Raw genomic sequence first — 19116 nt, 5'->3', positions numbered from 1 at the left:
ACCCAAAACCACTGTAGGTCCTCCATTGTTGAAGATGCTCAAAACTCATCTGGACATGACACAGGCAGCCTCATGTAATGTTACCCTGGCCCTGCTCTGAGGAGGTTCTTGGACAGCATGACTGCTGGAGGTCCCTTGTAACCTAAACCATCCCTGATTTCTCTCCCTAGAGAACACTGGGTCGTTTCAGAGTGCCACACGCTGTGGAAGGAGAAACATACTACCAAATCTTACTGAGAAGTTTATGAACCCAAAACATTTTGTTTATCCAGATATGAGGAGAAAAAAAAAACCACCTCAAAAGGTAATGGCACTTGTAGAGGCCTGGGAGAGCATGGCGTAGTTTGTCTTTTGAAACTTATCCCCAATACATCCAAGGAGTTATCATGAGTAAGTGGCAGATGAAAAGAGAGGCAGTATAATGTACTGTAATGAGGGCTACTGATTCAAATGGCCCATCTTTCCCCCTCTCCTCCAGGCATAGCAAAAGTCTATGACAAGAAAATTGTGCTGCAGTAAAATATTTCTGAAACAGGTAAGCAGCTTGGGCATTGTGTTTAAGAAACTATGCAATCTATCAGCAGTTCAAGGAGGAGAGGGGGGGTAGAATTGAAAAAAAATGTCTTAAATGCAGCCTTTGATTTTTTGCTGTCAATTTTACCTGTCTCTCCATTTGCAAAGGTGGGTGGTGGTGATGACGGAAGAGCTTTTGCCGTATTTTCCTCCAGGCGAGACGGGCTTTGTGAGATGGATAGTGCTTTCTGAATGATTTCAATGGCTTCTGTGTGATCCATCTGTCTCAAAGCAGCAATCAACTCTTGAACTGTACCACCAGAAACCTAAGAGAGAAGACACCAGATGCTCACCATCAACCAGGCTGGGTAAAACCCATGGTCCATCTTACAGGAGGACAATGTTCTCTGTATGTCTGAGTGTTCTTTATAACTTGTTACAACCACATTACCTCATAGTTATCTAGCAGAGTTTTCGATGGGGAAGGGCTCAACCTGAAGGCATTATTAAGTATGCCAAGACCCAGTTTTTGTGCTAGAGTGGACCAGTTTTTGTTTGGATTGGGCAATTCCAATAGTTTGTAAAGCTGCATCTTGGAACTTTCATTCAGCTGTCTCAAATGTCCTGGGGAACGGAGAAATATGTTAGTCTATTATTTATACAAATCACACACCAGTTCATTTCTAAGCAGAAACAAAGCCAAACTAAAGAGTATTTTAGTGTCCATCAATCCCCGTGTTTACTAATGTATTGCTATAATATTGAAAATGTACGCCTTTGTGCCCTTGTGACCTACCTCTTGACAGAACCGTGCCCGTTCTATGAATGAGGGGGTGGGAGGGTACCTCTTTTCCCTCCCCATTTCAGTTACAAGCTATTGCAGGGCAATGTCTTTTGCAGGTACACTTGCAGTACTCAATTACTAGAAGGATACTGTCAAGTCTTCTTTATAGATATTACCTTGTGTCACTATGTCCTCCGAAACCACTGCTGACTCGTAGGGTTTGCCGTTTAGTATGTCATACACCTAAGAGAATACATTAAAGTCAGTATTTAGCAGAAACCTGGTTAGTGTCCGTTATTTTGACAAGTCTCAGTAGTATTGTATAAAGTCCTAATTCTGTCTGTAAATGAGCAATTTTCTGCCCTAGGATGACTAAAGATACTGTGGAAGACCCGTGCAAAGCTTGAGGGAGAAAGCTGGAGAAGTTAACCTCCCTTGCCCTTTAGCTATGTCATTGGGCAACTGTTTTCAAGATACGGAGGAAGTCTCTGCAGTAATTAAGTGGCAGTAACAGTGAGGAGTTATTGCCTGTCTGCAACTAGTCATTTAAAACAAAGCCCGGGTTACATTTTCACCTAAGGCTAGTACCTCTCCCCAGCATCATGTGCTTGGAGATGCTGAATGCTTGTACCTTACACCAAACCAATTGCACATCATCAGCTCCTAAAGCAGGGACAGTGCAGCCTAATCGCTGTTTGGGTAGGACACAAGAGTGTCTTACACACAAAGTCTGCAATTCTGAAGAACACGCAGCAAAGAAACTCACTAGAGAGTGTCTCTGAATATGGGCCTTCAACCACAAGCTGCCCAGCCAGCTCGATACTCTTCTGTATGTGCAGACTGTAGTGCAGCTACTTCAAGAAACGTGTGGCCATTCCTGCTCAGTAGAAGTAGTCTGTTAAAGTGGAGCTATTTCATGGGGTTTTTTGTGGCCGAATTAGTTTATTTTTTGATGGCAAATTGTAGCTTATCACCATTGAAATAACGGAGGATACAGTGAAAAGAGTTGGCTGAGAGCTGAACTATCATTTAGTTCAAAACACAAAAACAAAATAAAAAGAAAAAAACTAGACTACATACCTCACAGTTGGCCGCCATATCCAGTGGTGTCGTTCCAGGCACAATCCCTTCATCATCATCTTCATCACCTTTCATATCGTCTACCTCAAACAATGGCTCAAAGTTCTCAACATGAGGATTTGCACCTGGAAAATAAGCGCAAAAAATTCCTAAGAAAAGACTGCATGTTGCTTTTCAACAATATTTAAAATATGTATTCTAAGTTCTGAATGGCAAATCTCCTAATTTAGCTGCTCAAGCTAAATTACACTGTATATTAAGTCAGCAAATAACTTTTTCTATGAGCTATAGTTAAATGCCATCACATCTCTATATAATGTTACTCTCCATTATAAAGAGGGAAAAAATGCCAAGCAGCATGTTAGGGCCCAAAGAGCGAGCTATGCCTCTATCAACTGCCTTCCCGTTCCCTTCTTGGCTCACACAGAGCGTGGCAGGTACATGATGAAAGCAGTGCTCCTGCTTTTTATAGTGTCAGAGAAAGTGTGGATATTATTAAAAGACCAAGCACACAGCCAGAGCACTGGGAGGTTTGGATTTCTGTTTCAAAGGAGAAAAATCAGGTCTAAATACAATTGAAAAAATGTTCCAATAAATATTCAAAACTAACTCTTCCACAGTGAAATGAAACAGGAGATGCTAACAAGCTCATGTTTCAGTGACCTATCTTTTTTTGGTTTTTAAAGAAGTCCAGCACTTATCCCAACTATGTAATGAGGCCTCTTCTCTGCTTCTTCAGCTATAAAAAACTACAAAAGAAATACTGAAAAAACTTCCAAAAGTGCTACAGATTTTTTTTTCTTTACTAACATGATTCGCTTTTTTAGCCGTTAGATGGTGCTAAAGAGCAGCACAGCACCCGAAAGCAGGACTTCCCTGAGGAAAACCAAACCTTCCTTTAACATCTGATTTCATCTGCTCGTTAAACAAGCTCACTGGCACGTTCTTTTCTGCTTGCAGCCTTCTAACCTGAATTGTCACCATGAAAGAAAACTCTCCAGCAAATATCTATTTTCATACCTGCTGCTTTGAGAACTGCTGCCAATTTCGTAGAGCCCCTTCCAGCTGCTATGTGAAGAGGAGTTGTCCCATCATATGTAGTGCTGTCCACATCTGCATCACCCTAAGTTTTTATCGAACGACAGAAAGAAAAGTGCTACTTGTCGATACAATACAGCTGCAGAAACTATGTCTGCATAAACATTGCTACTGTGCAAATAAGCACCGTTCCACGCCTCTTTGCATAAAACCTCTAATCATTGTCTAAAAAGAAGGAATTAGAAAGTAACTACAACTGCCTGCGTGCAGGAACAGCTGGTGGCTGTGTGCTCCAGTGTTACAGCAGGAGGCACAGCGTATAAACCCAAAGAGGTCAGGTAGATACCAGCCACTTTGCATCGCCGGTAACAGCTCTGCTGTCTGATTACCCGCCGCCTTTGGAGCCTGAACTGGTGTGCAGAGAAGTCTGCCTTCCCGCTGCTCGTCAGGAGAGCGGGCAGGCTGCTGGCACATGTGTACAGGGATACCGAGGAAAGCTACCGCAGCCAGCTGCGGATGTGTAGGATTAAAAACACTAGGATCAAAGCGTTAAAGAGATGAGACAAATATTTATAGATATACACAGCTATGCTTCTGTGCACATCTGTACACACATTCCACTTCACACAGATGAACTGATTAACTCAGAGCAATTTAAACACAGCATATATGCTCGGGTCAGGGTCACAAACTGTAAATTCCTGTGAATTCCTCCGCTCGGTCAAAAGGTTCACCAGCAGTGCTGAACAAGTCATAATGAATAACATCAGCAATAATTTTGCCATTATACTAATTTTAAGTAATCTAGTAACTAAACAGGAAAAACCCCTTACTTCTCTTCCTCTGAAGCACTTAAGGATTTTCAAGATTTTTTAAATATGTAAGTGAAAAGACCTGGGAGACAGAAATTCTGCCCTTACCTCAAGCAAAAGGCAACCGGCCAAAGGGATGTTCTCTTGTTCAACAGCTAAATGCAATGCAGTTCGTCCAGATTTTTGTTCCTGAGCATTGACATTAACTCCAGCAGCGATCAGCTGTTTGAGGCAGGACATGCTATTTGCCATCACCACCATGTGAATTGCACTGAGACCTACACAAAACAAAACCCGTCCACCACACCCATTAAATATTTGAAAAATATGGAAACGTCAGAGTAATGAGAATTGTAAAGTGAGAGTCACTGTAGTTATCTGAGCAGAAGTGACTTATTTTGCCTGCTTGTACACTAAAAGATGGTGTTAATAAAAATGTTCTTTGTACATAAATTGGAACTAGTTGTGTTATTGATGATGAGACAAAACCATGCATGAAAAAAAAATAAATCAGCAGATGACAAGGTGGAACAGATTGCAGGAACTAAAGAGCTCACCTAGAGCGTCTCTTTGCCTCAAAGGAGAGGAGCCTTAAAAAGAAAATCTGCATCTTGGTACTAAACACTGGGGGCACTGACCCCATCTGCTACTGAACACCTCTTCCAGCAACAGTCTGGGAAATAATTAGTATATTTTAGTAACACCTCCTGTAAGGTCACCCTGCCCCATCACCTCAAGATTACCTGCACCAGCTCAAAAAAGAATAATAAAGCCTTGTATTTAAAAAATAAACAAACCCCTCTCTCTGAGGAACTTAACACAGTTTTTTGATTCCCGTAATGACATTTTTTAAGTCAGACATTTTACAATCTACTAGAGCAGGAGTACTAAATTCAAACGACCTGTGCCACTGAAAAATAGGAGAATTGTGTCTTTGTGGTTATTTTACAGGCTCTAATTATTTATGGTCACAAAGTACCAGATACGAAACTTGACACTGGTCCAGAAATTATTTTTGAGGGGATTTCATTCACTAGAGAGGAGGAAACAGTTTCTTCTGGGGGGATTTTTTTTAAAAACAGTGGTTGCATAAGGTATCTCAGGAGGAACACAGTGCTTGAAGTTTTGTGAGATTAAAAAGAATATACGCTAACAAAAATTCAAATCCATGCTGTGTCATGTGGCCATTACCAATCATGTCTGTATAACCAGGCAAGCTACACCTCTGTGTTCTCTCATCTGTGACTGCAGGCATGGAAAAGCCAAGGACAGCAGGTACAACATGGAGATAGATGCCGTTTCCAAGGTTTGTATCTACCTGTGTTGGCAGAAATTGAGGTGTGCTTGTCCAGTAGGTGAGTGTAAAATACAGCCATTATCTTTCCATACCTTCACCATTGGAAAGGTCGACCATTGGAGATATCTTCTTATGCTTGAGGAGTAGACTCAAAATCTTGTCGTCTCCTTCAGTAGCAGCTAAATGTAAGACAGAATTACCATGGCGATCCAGAAGGCTGACATCTGCTCCAGCCTTCAGCAGGTCTTCTACCACCTCTGCCTGCTTTGTGATTACTGCCAGGTGCAAGGGGGTCTAGAAGCGACAGAAGTAAGCCATGAGAAGATAAACAATGGCTACATCACCTCTACAGAAATCTCTTAAATCCCTAAAAGCTCCTAGTGTCAGAAGATGTTACTCCACTTCAAAGCTAACAGAAATGAAAAGCTGGCGTATGTGTACCTTTTTTTTCTACTGCATACTACAAACAGGGTTTCTACTTACTGGAAATAAAAGCTGCCTGCAAGGCAGTGGCAGCAGTTGGACTTTGGGAGGAACAAAGACGTTGCCTGCTCTGTAAACCAGGGCACTGATCTGGCTATTCGAGCATTGTGGTGCAAGGGACTTCGGAAATGCGGTAATCCCTGTGTCCCCCAGACACTCTAACCCTGCTTCCAGCTGCCCCATAGCCAAGTTCATGCCACAGAGGGAACCTGCTCTTTCCAGGGCCTGCTCAAACCCGCCTTTGGCGCTCAGGCCAACAGGTTTCCGGCATTTCCAAAGGTAAATTGTATACTGCATACTTGACAGTCTTGCCAGTGAACAGCATCATGTAGAACATCCTCAAAAATTTATGTATTTAAACAGTAAACATTCTAGTAAGGTTTGGGAAATCATATTTCCAACACTCAAATAATCTAAAAATTGCGTAAGATTCTATCTCTGTATCATTTTCCTTATATTAACAGAGGACTATAAAAAAAGACTAATTCCAGGTCTGTACAATAAGCTTCTGTTTGTCAATACATTTGTCAACATATTTGCAATTAATTACTGAATCTATAGGGTACATGTACGACTCAGCTTTCGGAATACCTGTACAGAAGGAAAAGTCTAGCCCAAGCCCACATTCCCTCCCACCACTGCCTTAAGCTTTAAGTAGAAGGTAGGAAGAGCTGTAGAGGTCCCGATAGTTAGAGATTGTGTAGAATTTCTTGTGCTCCACACAAGAAATTGTGTGGAGCACAGCTTTGCTTCCTGTTCCTGTTACACAGAGGGCGCAGGATTCAGTTCAGAATCTTTGCTTGCTTTCACCAGCCTCCACATTTCAAACTTGCTTTATATAAGCATAAAAATGGAATGTGAAAGAGAACAAAAAAGTCAAAATAAACCCTCTGGGATTACCTGTGTAGAATAAAACCCTGCCTTTACTGCTCACAGAAAAGAAACTACACAAATGTCGGAGTGCTGCTGTGTAAGGTCCAGCTGGTTACCTTTGGGACAACCCAATGGTGCACACAGTTGAAGAGATTCTTTTCCAGGCAGGTTTCCACGCCTCTTTTTAAAGCCTCTCTGAGTTACAATACAAAATCCTCAGACTCTGTCATAGATATTGAGGAGACAGAATTGTGCCTGGCAGATAAGAGTTCTTTTCCTACTAGGTACATGACGTGGGGATGGGCTTTTTTTGGTTTTGCTACAACGCGAATCTAGAAGTGAAAGGGAAATTTTGGTGCTCATGTGATGGGCACAAAAACCATTTGGGCTGTAGGAAGGCATAGGTTGTTACAGCTTCCACATGCCTACAGATAACTGATGACGCAGCCACTGACTCATGATCCTGAGTTATCCTATGCTAGAAAGGTCAGAAGAGCGCAGAGTTGGCACACTGTAATCCACACCGCTGGTTTAATAACACAGAAGCCAAATAATGAAGACACAAACTCAAGCATGTCCTATTTTTGGCCTGTCGTACAATTAACCCATGGAGCGTTTCTGTTAACATCAAGGGGAGTCATGAACTAAAACAGCGAAAAAAGGCTCCTGCTCCTCCAACCACCTCACAATACATCATTGTGATTCTAAACTTGTTTGTAGTACAATCTGAGCTGGGCTCAGCCCAACAACAGAAGAAAAATAAGAGGGTGCTAAATTCTGTAATTTCTTTTTTGCTGGCTGAACAATCAACAACACTTACACCACCACAACAGCTTACCTGATAAAGGTCGTTTCTCATGTTAATGATGTCATTATAATTGAAATCAGGTATCACTTCCAAGAGGTTTTTCACCAGCTCAGTACGAAGATGGATAATTGCTAAATGAAGGACACTGAAACAAACAAAAACCAGATGAACAAATTCATACTATTTTCAAATTTATTAAAAAAAATTTAAGGTTTTGCTGTAGATATGATTGAATCCTTACTGATATAAACACTTGACTATTAGAGGTCACGATTTCAGCACTAAATATCAGCACCTAAAATGAATCCCAAGATTAAAAAAAGCTCATCAGAAGGTAACTGTTTAACCCTTCAATCACAAAAGTAGCGTCAGGATGGCTTTTGTTGTCCCTGAGCAAAACGTTAACTACTAGTCTAATAAATACAAACTTCCTAGCACAAAATAATTGTTTCAGAACTTGTTTGAAATCCACAGATTCTTTGGCAGTTTATTTTTTTCATGCTTTGAATTATGCAGCAGATGAGCACCTCTTACTGCCAAAACCTTCCTTCAGAATTTCCACAGGCCTCTCTGCCATCAAAGCAGATTTTCCCTTGGGGGTTTCCCCAGGTCTGTGGGTTTTTCTTTTCTTCGTTTTCAAACATCAAACAGAAAAATGACTAAGGACTCTGGCCCAGTGACTAACAGCCACAGGATTTGCAGCAGTGGCCAGAGACGTCATGCCAAAGGAAACACCTGTTGTGGGACATGAGCGACTCTGCATAGCAAGACACTTCACCACTTTGACCAGGTTAATGCAACGGCCTTTCCCGTGCTCTTCTCCAGAGCCAGGTCCTTCACCACCAGCCAGAGCAGCTGTACTTGCAAAACCGCACCAGGAAAAAAGCACGTTATGAATCCCATCACCCCTCTCCAACAGAGCTGGAGTTGTCTTGTTCCCTCGAGACTTCATTTCAGAGCCATGCCCTTTGTTTTGAAACATACCTTGCCAAAATCTCCCTTAGCAGATGCTGGCCAACTTCCAGACTCATCTTTTGAGCATACTGCTGCCGACACACAATATCAACACAGGACATGTGGTGTGTTTGTTACGCTGCTCCAGAAATACCTGAATATACTCAGATCTACACTTTCATCAGAAAAATAAAAAGAAGTTCCTTGCCACGGGGGGCATAGAGTCATCTTAAAATTGAGACTAAGAGCACTCAAACCTGGAAGATATTTTAAAAAGGGAAAAAACAAACTCACCCTCAAAGGGGCCGTTTATTGGTTCTGGACACTGCCACAGGCAGTACCACGGCACTTTCCCTCCTTCAACTCTCCTGTGCTGTTCAAACAGTCCCACCACTACCGTAAAACACCTGTTGCTCTGCTCTCTGGTAGATGCTTCTTATTATGCTCTATCATGCTGACACTATTTCCAAATCTCACTTCAGAAACAAATTTGCTCTTCTACTGAATTTAGTTCTCTTTCCTGTAGCAAGTATTTTAATTTTACCCTGCCACTACACGTGATGCTGGAAAGACATGCTGGCTAGACCATGAAAGGGCAGGCAATTCCATTTCTTAAACAGAATCATAGAATCTTCATGGCTGGAAAGGACCTTTGAGATCATTGAGTCCAACCATACACACACACACACACACACAAAAAAAACCACCAAAAAAACCCCCAACAACCTACAATCTCTGCCCTTCAGAGCATGCCCTGAAGTGCCACATCTAGACGTTTCTTAAACACCTCCAGGGATGGTGACTCAACCACCTCCCTGGGCAGGCTGTTCCAGTGCCTGACCACTCTTTCAGTAAAGTAATTCTTCCTAATATCTAATCTAAACCTCCCCTGCCACAACTTCAGACCATTTCCTCTGGTCCTGTCCTTAGTCACCTGGGAGAAGAGGCCAACACCCACCTCCCTCCAACCTCCTTTCAGGTAGTTGTAGAGGGCAACGAGGTCTCCCCTCAGCCCCCTCTTCTCCAAACTAAACATGCCCAGCTCCCTCAGCCTCTCCTCACATGACCTGGTCTCCAGACCCCTCACCAGCCTGGTAGCTCTCCTCTGGACACGCTCCAGCACTTCTATGTCCCTCTTGTACAGAGGGGCCCAGAACTGAACACAGTACTCGAGGTGAGGCCTCACCAGTGCTGAGTACAGAGCCACGATCACTTCCCTGCTCCCGCTGGCCACGCTATTCCTGGTACAAGCCAGAATGCTGTTGGCCTTCTTGGCCACCTGGGCACACTGCTGGCTCACGTTAAGCTGGCCGTCCACCAGCACCCCCAGGTCCTTCTCTGCCGGGCAGCTTTCCAGCCACTCTCCCCCAAGCCTGTAGCGTTGCTTGGGGTTGTTGTGACCGCAGTGCAGGACCCGGCACTTGGCCTTATTAAACCTCATACAGTTGGCTTTGGCCCAATCGATCCAGCCTGTCCAGGTCCCTCTGTAGAGCCTTCCTACCCTCAAGCAGATCAACTCTCCCACCTAGCTTGGTGTCATCTGCAAACTTACTGAGGGTGCGCTCAATCCCCTCATCCAGGTCATTGATAAAGATATTAAACAAAACCGGCCCCAAAACTGAGCCCTGAGGGACACCACTGGTGACCGGCTGCCAAGAGGATTTCACCCCATTAATCACAACTCTCTGGGCACGGCCATCCAGCCAGTTTTTAACCCAGCGAAGAGTACACTTGTCTATGCCATGATTCGCCAGCTTCTCCAGGAGAATGCTGTGGGGGACGGTGTCAAAGGCCTCACCAAAGTGCAGATAGACAACGTCCACAGCCTTCCCCACATCCAGAAGGCGGGTCACATGGTCATAGAAAGAGATCAGGTTGGTTAAGCAGGACCTCCCTTTCCTAAACTCATGCTGGCTGGCCCTGATTTTGTGGCTGCCCTGCACTTGCCGTGAGAGCTCACTCAAGATGATCCTCTCCATGATCTTTCCTGGTGTCGAGGTCAGGCTGACAGGCCTGTAGTTCCCCGGATCCTCCTTCCGACCCTTCTTGTAGATGGGCGTCACATTAGCCACCCTCCAGTCACCTGGTACCTCCCCTGTTGACCAAGACTGTTGATAAATGATGGAGAGAGGCTTGGTGAGCTCTCCCGCCAGATCCCTGGGTACTCTTGGGTGAAACCCATGTGGCCCCATAGACTTGTGCGTGTCTAGGTGCAGAAGCAGATCATTGACTACTTCCTCCTGGAACAGTCCTACCTCAAAAAAAATGCATTTCAGCACTGCTGCGGAGGCAGAGTGCCGTAACACCATCAGGCTTCTGGAGAGCAGTGGTACTGGTATAAATGCAGTAACAGCTGCTGTTACCCAGTGCCCACTGTAAATATACACTGATCACAGATTAACTTATTTTGTCTCAAAGCCATAAAACACAACGGTAGAGTCCCATTAAAGGTATTTTCATTCCCTACATACTACATTCACAAAAGATGAGCAAAATTGTTGACAGCAACATTTCTTTAAAGGCTTAAGCAAAAATTTTATGGTTTTTGCCATATGATTTTAATGATTAAAGTGAAAATTAGAGAAATTGATTTATGATTTTTGACCTTTTTTTTCTTTCACACCAGCTCCTGGTTGGTTAAAGGAGCTGGAAGTTGGTAAGGGGCTGGAAGACAGTCACCAAAACTTTGTTTTGTTAAAAAGCTGCAGAGTAATTTAGATGTATTACATGCTCACAGACTAAAATCCATTCCAGGAGGAAGACGACATGAGCTTGAGCCTCACATACTTGCAGGTACTTCTTGATTCAGGAAGAAAACAACTATTTACCATCATTCTGAAAAGTATTTTGACTTTGTGGAAATGCCCTGCAAGTCCAAATCTGAGGGACACTGTATTGATATTTAAATGCAGGTCCTACTTGCTCAATACTCCTCTACCCCTGCTTTTTCTTCTGTAAAACACAGAAGCTGTATTGTCCAAAGTGCTAGCAGATTTTGTTGCTAGCTCCAGCCTCATTCATACTCCTGTTTTCCTCAAAGCAGACATTAAGTTGCCAATTGGAAAGCAAAGCAAGTAAAGTAGCTATCTCCAATTTTGCAGTCCTTAGTGTATGTTGTTTATCAGTCATCTGAGGCCTATTTTCACTGAAAGTGGAATGAAAGCAGTAGCCTCTCTCAGAGTAATCGAACAGTGGGATAGCACGTCTCAGTCACTTGTAATTTTCCATATAGCTAGACACCTTAAGGCTTCTATGGCTTCTACTGTACAAAATACTGCAGTTTAAGGAAACCTAAGTGATTGCACAGGGCCTGCCCAAAGCCTGCCAGCTAAAAAGTGAGGATGTGAGAACGTCACTTGCTTATTCAAGAGAGATTATCTTTGCGTGCATTCAGAGCCACTTCCGTTGATTTTGCTTTTACATAACTACCAATCATTAGTTTGTCACTGTATTTCACTATGAGGCCCACAAAGTCTGCTTAAGCTGCAGAGGAACAAAATGGATTACTACTCCAGCTCACGTTATTGAAGGCCTGATAAGCAAATACTAGCAGCCAAGTCTGCCCCAAACATCTGTGCAATCTCTTAGAAGACAACAGTACAGTAGAGATGTAAGCAAAAGCAAAACGCTGTCCTCTGGGAAGAACTTGGTGTCAGTGGGAGAAAAGTGGCATGGACCCTCCACCTATTATTTCTACATCTCCCGGTGTACCTGCAACTTAAAGCTTCCTACGAAGGGCTTGCATGGAATAAAAAGCAGGGCACTCTCCTCCAGCACCAAGCCGAGGATTCCCATCAACTGTGTATCACAATGCAAGCATAGCACTTCATGCTCAGTCAAGATTTTAAGTAAAAGAAGTCAAACAAACTCACAACAAGCTCAACAATACCCTCAATGACCAGATTACTTTCTGACAGGTAATCAGTGAACTTTGTGGTGTGACTTTCCAGCAAATGCAACAAAACTGTCTACATTGCAGCTGTACCTCTCCCAAGCAGCACAAAGGAGAATGGTATGTATTTGATTAGAGCAGTGCTGCAATCCATGATCAGAACCGTTAGGGGACGGAACAAATTGACTACACCATTCTGCCACCAAAAACATGACAAGAGGCCAACTTACTTGTCTCCATTATCATCCTGGACAACAGTGAGATGGCGCTGAACAGCCAACAGCATCTTCACGTCCCCAGTTACAGCATAATCAAAGAGAGCATTGCAGTGACGCTTGGCAAGCTGCATGGCCTTCTCCAGGAACAGACCATCTGCAACACAAAGTTTTGTCTTCATCAGTTTGGTTGTCTTCCTTGCAACACCACCTTCTCTTGACAAGCATTTGTGCTGCCAAAGAAATACGAAGTGCAGACCACCAAACATTATTTACTGATTCACCGAGGCAGGTTACTAATTACTCCTGAGAGGTAAGGATAGGGGGAATGAGTCCCTGGGAAGTAAAACTATGTGCACGCTGAGCATTCAGGCAGCAGGAATCCTGAGAACAAACTCTGGAAGCTACCTTTATTTTGCATGGCACTGAGTAATTGCGTTGATGTGCACTTGTGTGCAATGAGACAAAAGGAGCAGGAACTTGGATTTGCTTAGAAACAACTGACATCTAAGGCCACTTGTCCATAGTGCACTTAAAAGAACCTCCCATGCAGTTCTGAGTAGTTTAGACTTGAGGAAACTGAGGCACAAGACGCCCAAGTGACCTGTCAAATATTGCACGGAAACTCACAGAAAGGCTATGGAATAAACACAGGGCTTTGTGCCCCCTCTCCTACTCGAACCATGCAGTCTCTCCCGCTTTGCAGCAGCAGAGAGTAAAGCAGAGAGCTTTACAGCTCCCTTACAGAGAGTCTGTTCACCTGTTTAAAACATTCCAATGTTTACAATGCTTAGTATTTGTAGTATCCTGATTTTAGATTTATAAAACGTACAACCATTGAGATTTCAAAAACCAGAATTTGTCATGGTGGGGAGGCAAAAGGGAGAAAGGGGAAGAAAGAAACTCATTTGTGGAAGAAAGTCACCCCAGCTACTCTGTCAATACCTTCGTGGTTCTGTATCAGCAAGAATCTAGCGAAAATGAAACAGATGAACTTTCAAACCACAATCATCATTCTGGGAAGCAGTATAATCTGAAAGCAGCCTGTATTTTGAACAGTTTTGTGTTTCTATAAAACCTTGTAAGGTTAGAAATTACTAACAGCAAACAAGTATAACAGACTTGGTCATTTAAAGCACACAGAAAGAGAATACCCAGGATTTCCAGCTACACAAACCCAGGCATTTAGACTGGGTTAGAAGCGTATCCCTGATGAACATGAATACATCATTTCTGTAAGCCAAAGACATAGTCAACTATCCATGAAGCTTATTGTTTTAGCCAATACATCACTGCAGTTCCCATATTATATGCCCAGGCTGATACATTTATATTTGCTATTTATTTCTTACCATGAAATAATAGCATTAAATGGATGTTATGTTCAAGATATATATCCAGGGTAAAGGGTGTTAAGCAATTCAGTCTTTTCTCATTACAGACGTTTCCAAAGTCCAAAAAACTGGCTGCTGAACCTCCCTGGTTTCTCATATCAAGCACACAAAAAAGATATCCTTCAAAATACTATAAGATTGCATCTTTTAGTCTAATATCCAAATGTTCTAACCTGCAGTAGCCATTTCATACAGCCTGTTCTGCATCTGTATTTCATGTAACATGGAGTTTGAAATTGCCTCTTTTCATGCCATTATAATAGTTAATGAAAAGAAACATTCAACTTCCTGCCTACAATGTTCATTACCTGGAAACCAGGTCAACAATTCAGGCCCCTCCTTGGCGGCTGTTAAATGGACACTATTATTTCTTCACATATCTGCAAAGGACTTTGCTCTCTAAATCAGTCATGGGATTTATCACAACCAGAACTGCAAACAGCAAGTTCTTCAGCTTTGCTCAGGAGCACCATCTGTTTCTCAGATCACAAGAAACTACACCTCAGAGGTTTATACAACTACAACTCATCTACCGCGTGACTTGGGTTTCCCAAGCCACAGCTTCTAGTGCTGTTGATAGCAAGTATCGCACGGTGCTGGTACACACAGGATAATGTGCCCTCTCCCTGACCAAGGTGGGAACAACAGAAGTGGCCTGATCATATTGCGCTTGACAAAATCCAAAACCAAAAAATTCCTTCCTGCTCAATTCCTACCACTACCATGTCTCTCTAGTCCAATTATTGTCTTTTTAATTTTATGAGAGGCATGATTACTCAAATCCTTTAAAAAGTCACCATCAACTCTTTTAAAAAACAATCTAGGAAAAGGAAGTCTTACTGTCTGGGAAAGATTGATTTGTAGCCTTCATATATTTTACAACTCTACTGCTAAATCATTTCTACTGACTACTCTCGCCTTCCTCCCCTTTTGTTCACCAGTTGCATGTATAAGACTTCACTACCCAACGGTGTTATTTTACTGTGCATTTGTCACATGGGGACACATACATTTACATTTTAAATTCAAACCTTTAATGCTACTTTGCATGCAATTTAACAGTAGAATTGCAGGGAAGAACCACTGCAAAAACCTCGCCAACATCAATTTCCTCATCCATTAAAGCCCATCAAATATCAAAGCCATGTCAACTGCTGAACTGTACACTGTGTACCTTCACTGCTTTCAGTGTTCCTCCTACAGGTTTATTATAAAGCAGTGTTAAATGCACCCAGCAGGCTACGCTACCTCTTCTCCTTGCATGACAAGCAGCAGCTCAGTTGCCCAGTAGGAGTAAAAAGGTGGAAGATTATATTCAGAACCATGTATGGGATGGGACCTTAGATTTGGGGGAACGGAATCCCTCCTGTTTCCTCCAGGAGGCATTATCATATTTTGAAAAGAGCAAGCAGACGTTTATGGAATTTCCAGGCCTTTAACAGCAGCTTTGCCCATACTACAGTTTGATCCACCCTAAATACATTTACTTGTTCACTTACCTTGCCACCTGTGATCTGCTTCATTTACTTCAGTTTTACAGGAAGAAGCATCCTCCTCCTCATCATCATCACCAGAGGTTCTGCACTCGTTCCTCTCCATAGTTACCACTTTCACATCACGTTTCATGTCCCATTTGTCACTTTGTTTATCAGAGCTCTTCCCATCTTGTTCAGCTGTGCTATTTGATAGTCCTTCAAACAAAAATTAGTGTCATTAGTGTCCAATACTGTTGCTTTTTTATGCAAGTGATAAAGCTCAACTAGCCAAAACCAAACCCTAAAGAACTCAATACAAAAATTTACTTTAACATAGGTGTTAGCATTAAACACTAATGAAACATAATGCTCCAGATGCCAACGCACATGGACAGTCATAGCAAAGTAACTTGCTCTAAAGTGATGTTATGTTTTTGACAGCCCCTGCTTTAAAGATAATCTTTTATAAACAGTAATAGATATACCTCTCTTTTTATGGTACAAGAATGCAAGTCTGAGGTATTCCCAGGAAATCTAACAGAATTATTCAGATTTACTTTCATTTTTCTGACAGCAAATTCAATCATAAGACTTTGGAAATAACTACAGAGTATTCAACTTGTAGACTTGAAATGATTTCCCTACTTTAGGAAGCCAAGAATGCTGCTCTTATTAACTCAACCTTTTCCATTGACTTTTATGTTATTTCTCTGCACTACCGTGTGGTACCAGACTGTGGCAACAAAGGCAGATACCTTTTCTCTGGTCTGGTCCTTGGGTCACCTGTAATCAGCATGTTCAAGCAAGCAAAAGGGCTGTTGCTCAAAACATACACTGGACATTGAAGCACATGGAGGGGTTTTGGTGACTGCTTCTCAGGAATTAGCAGTAAAAAGGAACATGCACACAGCTTTTAAGGCAGACTCAGAGAGAATTAAAGAGAAGCAGGGCAGTATAATCTACACAAACCCCTCTGCTGCCAGAGATTCTAGAAAAGAGACTGATTCTAGTGAAAAAAAATAGTCCTCCTCAGCACACTAAGCTAGACCTGCATGACGCTTCAGAAGTGTACTGTAGAATAAAATAAAGATGGTCAAAGTCAATCCAATGACATTTTAACTGTTACCATGTTTCATTCCAGCATTGGACTTTGTTGTGCCAGGGTGGAAATGCATCCCTCCAAAAGCAGAGTATCCATATGAAGGGTAACTGAACCCTAAAGAAAGGAAAAAGATTAAGAATTAATAGAATTACACCTTAAAGCAATGAAAACACCATCTGGAAGAACACTGATCCTAAAGAACTGAAATGTTTTCTACATACATTCTGCTTTATTCCATCTGATTAAAATGAATTTTCCAGACTGAAGGCGAACCCTCCCCCACTTCAAAGAAATTCTAGATGGTTGGCTAGTGACACTCTCTATCCCAACATCCATAAGACCATACAAACGTACTGTCACTTCATCTAAAACTCAGCTGAGATTCACAAGCTACCTCTCTGCTTTTGAATCTTTGTGATTGCAACAAATTTGTATTCTGGTGTTGTTATAGATGCGCTGCTAGCAACACATGGAACAGTTTGAAAAGCGCTGCTCTACAAAAATGTTTGCAAAGGTATTGTGGTTCAGATGACATTTGCTGACCTAGAGGTTTTTAATGCTCTGCTGCAAGAATCAAAGGAATGCTCTTACGGATCCTGCATCTCAGATATGCTCTGGCTTCAACAGGTAGAGCATAGTAGAAAATTTACTAAACAGTATCCAGAATTTTTTAATAGTTCTTTACACTAACAGGGTTCATTTGCCAAATTCCATTCCTGGTCCCAGAAATAATTAAGAACCTGTGTAATTGTGAGCATCCAAGATGATACTTAGCTGAGCTGTCTGTCCTGGTTTGAGCTAAGTGTCTTTGAGGCCCTAGGAAGCAACAAAGCTAAGGTATGATGGATTTCTGACTCAAACTCCCTCAACTAGAAAAGCCTTATCCGTGACTTAAGGCTTCAAGGAAGAGGAAAAAAAAAAGTCACTACAAGCCTCATCTACAAGTAGGAAGGCAAAGGGGCTGCAGAATTATTTAGAAAACAAGGAGATGCTTGACTGAAATGAGTAACACTGCTACAAAGACAGGAGAGTCAGGTTTTATCTACCTAGAAAACAATGAAATCCTCATCACATTTTAAAAATTGGAAAAAACATCTGTCCTGCTCTCAAAGTAGAAGCCCTTCCCCTCTTTGTCCAAAACTGCTGCCTTACCAGAGCCAGCACCGCCACCTCCCCCTCCATACATGCCACCGCCTCCTGCACCACTGCCTCCACCGTAACCATCAGAGAAGTTTGGCATGAGCTTCTGTCGTTTTCTTTGCACTTCTTCTTTATCTGGGTTAGAAGGAATAGATGGGACAAGGAGTCACTCTTACTAACGGCCATGCACAGACTACAGAAAGCATTACTAAAGTTTACTAGTTTATAAAGGAAAATGCAGAGTGCTGTAGAAGAGTCAACTCTCTTCTGGCTCCAAATAACAGAACAACTTTGTATGTAATGGAGCAGTGAGAATTCCTGTGAGAAACAAGCTAGTGCCAAATCCCCAGCCAGACCATCAGGATCACTTGGGCCAGCATGGTCTCTTTAGTTATGTCAGGTGCCTTGCGCTCAGACTGGGAGGGAAACGTGCAGAGGTGTCTTATGGGGCTCAGAGTTTCCTTCAAAAGTGTCTCATGTACTTAGAGCCCTGGAAATCAGTGGTCCCCAAATTCTTTTATGTCTAAGGCAAGTCATAAACCAGCACAAGTGCCCCGAACCACAAACTTGTTCAAGAAAATTTCCTTTGGGGATTATACACACAGGCTCTTCTGCTAAGCAAATCTACTTCTGAAATGGACCCTTATCAAAGGGTCAGCAAATCACAAGGCACTTTGATTTCCTGCAACTCCAGTGCAGAGTACCTGCAGTGCCCTTTGGACTTTTGTTGAAGGGTAAGGATGGCAAGAAATGGTGAAAACATCCGCTTGACATGATTTACTTAAAATATCAGAAAAAACACTAGAACAAAGATAGCTTATTTTCAGGCAGGACATAACACTGTCAAACCATGCTGAGCAGCAGTAGAAGAAAAAGCCTAAATATTTTATAGCGTTAAGTACAAAATAATACTTAGCCCCCCTGGAAAGCAGTAAACAGAGACTTAAAAGAAGTATCCCAGTGACCGGGGAAAGTGAAAACATCACGACAACAGCAACAAAAGTAGGGATACAACCATTACAGGAGTTAAAATCCAGTAGAACTGTTGAAAGAACAAAATATCCTTTGTTCATTAAACGATCTAGTAGTTTTCAACAGCCATATGACACAAAGAAATTTCATGCACAGGCACACCAGTCAGTGCATCAAATGAGGGAGCTGAATACATGAAACAGTACATTGAAAAGTACAAGTGCGTTATTTCCAGGCATACATGATCTGTAAGTATGTATGCATGCACGCACCAGGCATACTCA

General features: G+C 42.3%; 2 protein-coding genes across 18 annotated transcripts in view; one reads left to right on the top strand and one right to left on the bottom strand.

Moving 5' to 3' along the window:
• The window catches only part of MANBA (mannosidase beta), a 75485-nt gene extending 70805 nt beyond the window's left edge, over positions 1 to 4680 (top strand). For 7 of the 14 annotated variants that reach the window (XM_054203831.1, XM_054203830.1, XM_054203821.1 and 4 more), the window contains 2 exons: positions 479 to 535; positions 682 to 1576. The gene's annotated coding sequence lies outside the window, so the exon portion shown is untranslated. Of the gene's footprint in view, positions 1 to 170; positions 305 to 478; positions 536 to 681; positions 1577 to 1664 lie in introns of those variants that run through there. The other 7 variants (XM_054203823.1, XM_054203827.1, XM_054203826.1 and 4 more) reach the window with 7 other exon arrangements.
• NFKB1 (nuclear factor kappa B subunit 1) overlaps positions 1 to 19116 on the bottom strand; it is a 65313-nt gene that overhangs the window by 7252 nt on the left and 38945 nt on the right. For 3 of the 4 annotated variants that reach the window (XM_054203816.1, XM_054203813.1, XM_054203815.1), the window contains exons 12-23: positions 17873 to 17995; positions 16745 to 16834; positions 15643 to 15834; positions 12765 to 12906; positions 7719 to 7833; positions 5617 to 5818; positions 4336 to 4505; positions 3398 to 3500; positions 2378 to 2502; positions 1474 to 1540; positions 965 to 1137; positions 662 to 839 (exon numbers count right to left, since the gene is read on the bottom strand). In XM_054203816.1, the coding sequence (XP_054059791.1) occupies positions 662 to 839; positions 965 to 1137; positions 1474 to 1540; positions 2378 to 2502; positions 3398 to 3500; positions 4336 to 4505; positions 5617 to 5818; positions 7719 to 7833; positions 12765 to 12906; positions 15643 to 15834; positions 16745 to 16834; positions 17873 to 17995 (1680 nt within the window). Of the gene's footprint in view, positions 1 to 661; positions 840 to 949; positions 1138 to 1473; positions 1541 to 2377; positions 2503 to 3397; positions 3501 to 4335; positions 4506 to 5616; positions 5819 to 7718; positions 7834 to 12764; positions 12907 to 15642; positions 15835 to 16744; positions 16835 to 17872; positions 17996 to 19116 lie in introns of those variants that run through there. The other variant, XM_054203817.1, reaches the window with a different exon arrangement.

This window comes from Rissa tridactyla, chromosome 5, assembly GCF_028500815.1.
Source record: "Rissa tridactyla isolate bRisTri1 chromosome 5, bRisTri1.patW.cur.20221130, whole genome shotgun sequence".
Classification (NCBI taxonomy): Eukaryota; Metazoa; Chordata; class Aves; order Charadriiformes; family Laridae; genus Rissa; species Rissa tridactyla.
Note: the sequence above shows the minus strand (reverse complement) of the source record. Positions and strands in the feature narration are given on the sequence as shown.